The sequence below is a fragment of the Harpia harpyja genome, chromosome 13, assembly GCF_026419915.1.
Source record: "Harpia harpyja isolate bHarHar1 chromosome 13, bHarHar1 primary haplotype, whole genome shotgun sequence".
NCBI lineage: Eukaryota > Metazoa > Chordata > Aves > Accipitriformes > Accipitridae > Harpia > Harpia harpyja.
Window position 1 is genome coordinate 6,735,646 of NC_068952.1, and position 6,000 is coordinate 6,741,645.

The 6,000-nt window shown below is 37.2% G+C and overlaps 1 protein-coding gene across 7 annotated transcripts in view; it reads left to right on the top strand.

The window, feature by feature from the left end:
• The window catches only part of ENAH (ENAH actin regulator), a 100,465-nt gene extending 94,947 nt beyond the window's left edge, over positions 1–5,518 (top strand). For all 7 annotated transcript variants that reach the window (XM_052805938.1, XM_052805939.1, XM_052805941.1 and 4 more), the window contains 2 exons: positions 1,038–1,095; positions 2,259–5,518. In XM_052805938.1, coding sequence (XP_052661898.1) covers positions 1,038–1,095; positions 2,259–2,296 — 96 coding nt within the window. In that variant the 3' untranslated portion in view covers positions 2,297–5,518. The remainder of the gene's footprint in view (positions 1–1,037; positions 1,096–2,258) is intronic.
• The last annotated feature ends 482 nt before the right edge of the window (positions 5,519–6,000 follow it).

The window sequence follows — 6,000 nt, forward strand, 5'->3', positions numbered from 1 at the left end:
GGCCAGCTCTTACTTGCCACTGCTTTTCCCAGCAACTGCTAGCCACGCTGCTGCTCCAAGGCTTCTTCCTGTTTGTCCAAGAGTCTTGTCTAAGACTTGGCGAATTGGGAGACCTGCTTCTGCAGCTTTGGTACGTGCTTTTATGCCAGGAATGACTTCAGGCAGGGAAGGTGTGTCCACGCACGTTTCTTCCACTGACAGCTTGCAAAGGACTCAAGTCTAGAGTACACTAGAGTAATTGCACGCTCCATTGCAAACAGCATGCTAACCCCAAAGCTGAAAAAGAAACAGCTGAAATCTTCTGGATGAGTTTCCTGCTGACTACAGAGTTGGCCAGGAGGTGACAGTCTCCTCTGCAGAAACAGACACTACCCCCCACTCTGCTTGTAAAAACATTGTCACCAAATCATCAGTTAACATCACTTAGACGAAAGGATGGAGAAAACAGCAAGCAGGGGACAGTACTTCACTCTGTCACCTTCATTCCTTCACATTCCAATTGGTGACTGGGAATACCTTGACAACTTGATCTCTCTTTTTTTCTTTTAATATTTCCTTGGCTTGCAGTTTTTAGTTAGCTACTTTTTTTGCATTCCACATCACATTTTGTCTGTAGCAAAGCTTTCTTAAAGGGATGTGCCAAGTTTTTTAGTTCTGGGTTGGGAGTTTTATTGGTTTTTTGGGGTTGGGTTTTTTTTTTCCGGGGGCAGGGGTGATGTTGTTTTTACTCTTATTTAGCAATTACATTAATGCAATATTCTAACTTCAGTATGTCCCTTCTCCTCTCATAAGTTTTACAGGAATCAATTTGTAGAACTTCTACGGAAGGTTTTCTCTTCATTGTGCCTGCAGTAAGAATGTTTTAGGGATGCTTTAGATTTTGGGGATTAACTTGGAAGATAAAGTGTGGGTTATGCATTTCAGAAGGGTTAAAGGTTGGAAGAATTTTGGATTTCTCTCTGCAGAAAATTACAGGTGGGAAAACTAATCTGTTCACGTTGCAAAACTAATCTATTATTTATGCTCTGACACCATAGGACATTTTAGATGAAATGAGGAAGGAGTTAACGAAATTAAAGGAAGAACTCATTGATGGTAGGTATCAATCTGCTGCTGCTGTTCAGTCTTCGAGTAAGTAGCTACAGGTGCACAACAATGTAAATATAATGTGTTTCTAGCCCGAGAATGATATATTGGTAAAAGTAGCTTTGTTCTTAGTCTGGTGCCATACTTTCATTTGTGACAGACCTGTTCTGATTGATGTGCTTCAGTGTTTTCTTTCCTGTGTGTTTTGTTTTAATAGAACATTGACACCAAGTAGCATCTCTTAAAAGTGGTTGGAGGGATGCTGTATATGAGTGATTTGCAGTTATCCTTAGTATCATGTGGTGGTAGGTGGGTTATTTTTAAATAATCCAGAGCTGCTGAGGTGCATATTTCAAAACTGGTAATACTCAGACTAGGATTGTGCTTCCAGCTTTCAGTCTTCTCTCTGGTCTGTAACATAAGAGTCAAAGAAAAGAATTCTTACTATTTTCATTTTTATTTTAACAGAAGTTATTTTCCTAAGTAGTCTTTTGTAGTTAAGGGAAATCATTGAGAAAGCATAATCTTAAAGGTCCACCAGTCAAGAAGTAAATAAAACTCTGTGTGTGATTTACTACCTTGGTGCGCTTTTTTTTTTTTTTTTTTCTTTGTGGAAAGTATCAAAATGAAGTGTGTGGGGGGGGGCAAGTCATATTAAACTGATACCACTGCTGGTAAAATATCAGATGTCATGGACTGATGTTGTAGAAGGAGCTGTCTGGTTTTGTGCTACAGAGAATGCAGTGCTTTTCCCTATATTTTGACTGTGCTGTATACCACAGCCTTTTAGAACAGTAAGATGCAAACAAGGGAGGGCCCTGAGGCTGCTCTTAAAACAAACAAACAAATTAAAATAAATAAGCCCACACATATGCTCTGTGATAATCCCAGTGGTAGTGACTGTCATCAGGTAAGGTCATAGACTTGCTGGAGATGCAGAACTGAAAAATAAGATGTCAACAAAAATTTTACAGGAGGAAAAAGGGTACTGCCTGGTTGAGAATGACACTTGTCTGAAGCCACATGAAGCTATCTTACGTATAGGTTATTCATGTTATAAGACTGTTGGAGCAGGGTGAGCCTTCTTTAAGTGGTTAGTTGTGTATTCTGGCTTTCTGCCTTGACTGATGATTTGTTAACTTTTCTCTCTCTCTCTCTCTCTTTCTCTCTAGCTATCAGACAGGAACTCAGCAAGTCGAATACTGCATAGAAAGACTAGTACTAAGCCGATGTGACTCTTTAACTTGGTATAAAACTGACTACGTTTTGTGAGCTGTTAGAAGAAAACGGAGACAGACAAACACTCGGAAGGAGGGAGAAACAACCTATTCTGAAAAGCTTCAGACACATCACTCTGGTGATATGCTATTCCCCTCCTAGTTTGCAGCTTTTTTCTGACCTTTACAGCAGGGTGGAAAAGACTCTTAAAGTTACTGTAATGATTATGCAGAAATTCCTATACCTATCAGACAAGATCACAGTGCTTTGAAGTATACTCATGTCAAGATAAAATTGCACATGTTTCAGAATTTGTTGTTAAGACAAAAAACAGGGAAAAGCTTGGGAAGGCTTTTCAGAGAGGTTTTCTTTATTAATGAAGGAGTTAGCAAGTTATACTGTTGTACTTCAAATGTATCTCAGGTTTGTCTTCCTATCATATCTGATATTTCCATGAATAATTTAAAAGATCAGATGTGTAGAAGTTCAGTTCACAAAACATGGAATAATTAGAAACGCGCGCTTTTAAAGGGCAATATTTGTAAGTGAATGACCTAGACAGTGATGGCATATCAAGGTTTTGGAATTTTATGATAGGAAGCCTCTCTAGTTAGCCTTCATGCAATTTTATAGGAAAATAAAAAAAGCAAATACAGTCCAGAGTTTAAAGATGTAGATGCCTTCCTACATTGTTACAATGCTTTACCAAATCCAAGACTTCTACATAATGCGAATCAGCAGTCAAATGTAAATCATTAGTATGTTGTAGATTTACAGTAGATTTTGGGGCTTTTTTTAGATTTATGCATGTGGACATTTTTGTAATGTAACACAACACAGCCAGCTTTTTAATTAAAAGAAAAATTGCATGTCACAGAGTAGCCTTTTCATTTGTAAGGCTTAATTTATGCCCAGAAAGATGCGGGATGAGGGAGGGGGAAGGTGACACATTTTTATTACTTTCTACACTTTTTCTTCATCTTACATGCATGTGTAATAATGAGGAAAACGTGACTTTTATCAGTAACCATGTTAATGGAACCAGGTACTTAATCCTTTTGTATCTTTTTTCAGTTTTCTATTTGAAATTCAGTAATACTTCCATAATGGTTCTGAAACTCCCATGTGAACCTAACTCATTTCTCGGTGAGAGAACAAACATGTAGGCATCTGAATTACTGAGGATGCCCCTGTGTAAGTGCGTTATCCTTTACCTTTTTACCATGACCCTCTGCTTCACTCTTTTCTGAGACTCCTTTTTTGATTGTTTAATGAAACAGGACAGCAGTTAGTTACCTTAGAACGACGGAGCATCAGGTCACAGTAAATGCCCCCTTCTCCTGATTTATCTGCCACCCTCCTTCCAAAAAACTCAAACCCAACAAAAAACTCTACAGCTCCACACAATCCAAACACTGAAAAACAGCAATGGTATGCCATTGGTTTCAGTCAACAATTTGAGAATCATTTTTAGGGGAGATGATACCTTTCTGTTTCCTGGGGTTTTCAGATTTTATGCTTGTAAATTTTATTTTATTTTTTTAATTTTTTTTAATGTGGTACAGTTCAGTGGAATAGAAATTCTGTGAATTGGATCTGTAGTGCTTTGGACAAAGAATGTGGATCAAAATCTTCCCTTTTCCTTTGCACTGTCAATTTTTCTGAGCCGTAACAGTGCCATGTTTGCTTTGGGATCTGCGCTGATCCAAAAGAAAAGTTTACTTACAACTTTTGGAGAGATTAATGTTTCAGCTTAAAATATATGCAGCTCCATTCATAGGACAAATGCTTTCAATAACATATTGTCTTAAGTGCTGAACACCAAAGCAAAACAGCACTTACAGCTTTGGAAAGGCTTCAATGGGAAATTTTTCTCCAATTCAAACATTTCCTGTTTCTATAAGTTCAAATTCTAAGAGAAGACTACAGTGGAAATATTGCCTAACTCCATTTATTAATAATTTTTTAAAAAGAAAAAAGAAAAACAAAAACATTTTTCTGCATGCATTTATTGAAGGCATTAAAAAAAATCCGTAGTAAGCTTGTCAAGTACTGTTTTTCTCAAAACAAGAGGAGGCATTTTCATCTTTGTTGATGTAACTTTTTGTTTTACATGGACTTTTTGAGCATCAAGGACGTTTACCTTTGTCAGAAATCATGTTTGATTTGTTTCTAGGAGAGTTCAGGAGTAGCATAGTGGAATAGCATGAATGGGTATAAGTGGTCCAAATTAAAGGCTGAACTACTAGATTGTGCAAGGAACTGGCTTATGCACTAAACGTTTTGTGCCTTGGTCTACAATTAACATGATTTCTGTTTAAAAGAAAAAGGAACAGATGTCGTCTTTTGTGCTGCTTCTACATACATACTTTCTGTAATCCCAAACTGCCGAATTGGTTCTTTCCAGAAAATTGGATTGAATTACTGTAGACATTTCCTGTCTTACTGACAGTTGCACCACTTCCAGAGATTTCAGTATTGAAAATGAACTGCAGAAGCTAAGATTATTTTGCATACTGGTAACTTAAGTTCTTTAAAAACCATATTGTGGTGGTTCTGTGCTTTTGTACAATGGATGTCTTAAGCTGAGGGCAGTTTAGGGGATCCTTTCTAATGCCAGGAAGGCGTTGCTTTCCTCAACACTGTGATCTGACCCGTGATAAACCTGCACTATAGACAAGTGGCTACCAAGTCAACTGCAAACCAACTGAATGTAAAAATCTTAGTGCTGGTGCTGAAATCTCTTCAGATAGTCATAATGATTTCCAGTTCATTGTTTTAAAAAGTTAGCGAGCATCAAGTGTCAATCAAAGACTGAAGATGATCACTAATGAATGTTGACTTTTCATGCATTTAGGTTTACCTTCTTTTTAGTTTCTCAGTTCATTCTCTGCTATTTTTATCATATTGTGTCATTTTAAATTTCTTACATGCTAACGTTTTGTTTGAGCGAATGAAATAAAATTGCAATATATACACGTTGCCACTATTTATTTCTGGAACTTTGTAGAAGACTCTCTGAGGTTTACTACTCAAATTCCCCAAATTTTTAATGACCGATTCCTTACTCGTTGATTCCACCCCTCCTTTCTGTTTCTCCATCAGAAGATTCCATAAAGTAAAGACTTGCCTTACAAAGAATGTAATTGCAGGGACTGTGTAACATTCGTGAATGGTAACTGCTGTACATAAATTAAAATCCATTTTAAATGTATGATTTGATTTACATTCTCTCATGGCATACACTTCGGTCCTGTATCCATGGAGAACTTGGAAGGGAGGGAGAGGGAAAGACTAGGTGAAAAATAATTGCAGTTAGTCTGACTTTTTCTCTTGCTCCTTTTATGTTCTTGACTTATTTTCAATACTGGTAATAAAGACCACCTACCATGAAAGATTAATAGAGCTTTCTGTACACTAAGGACAGTTTGGTCAATTTGTCTTACAGCAGAATATTGAGAGTAGCTGTTTAAATGTCCTTGACTTAGTATCCTGAAAGCTGTACTTCTCTGCTGTTGTTGGTTGTTGGGTTTTGTTCAGAGAGGTAATGCAATAATCCTGCTTTGGCAAACCATTGGACCCAGTGCCAATTTTGACACGAACCTTAATGAGTTATAAAGGTTTTTTTTTAAATAAAATTATCACTAGATTCTAAAATGGTCTGCTATTGTTGGGGTGGTGTTCAGGCACAAGTAT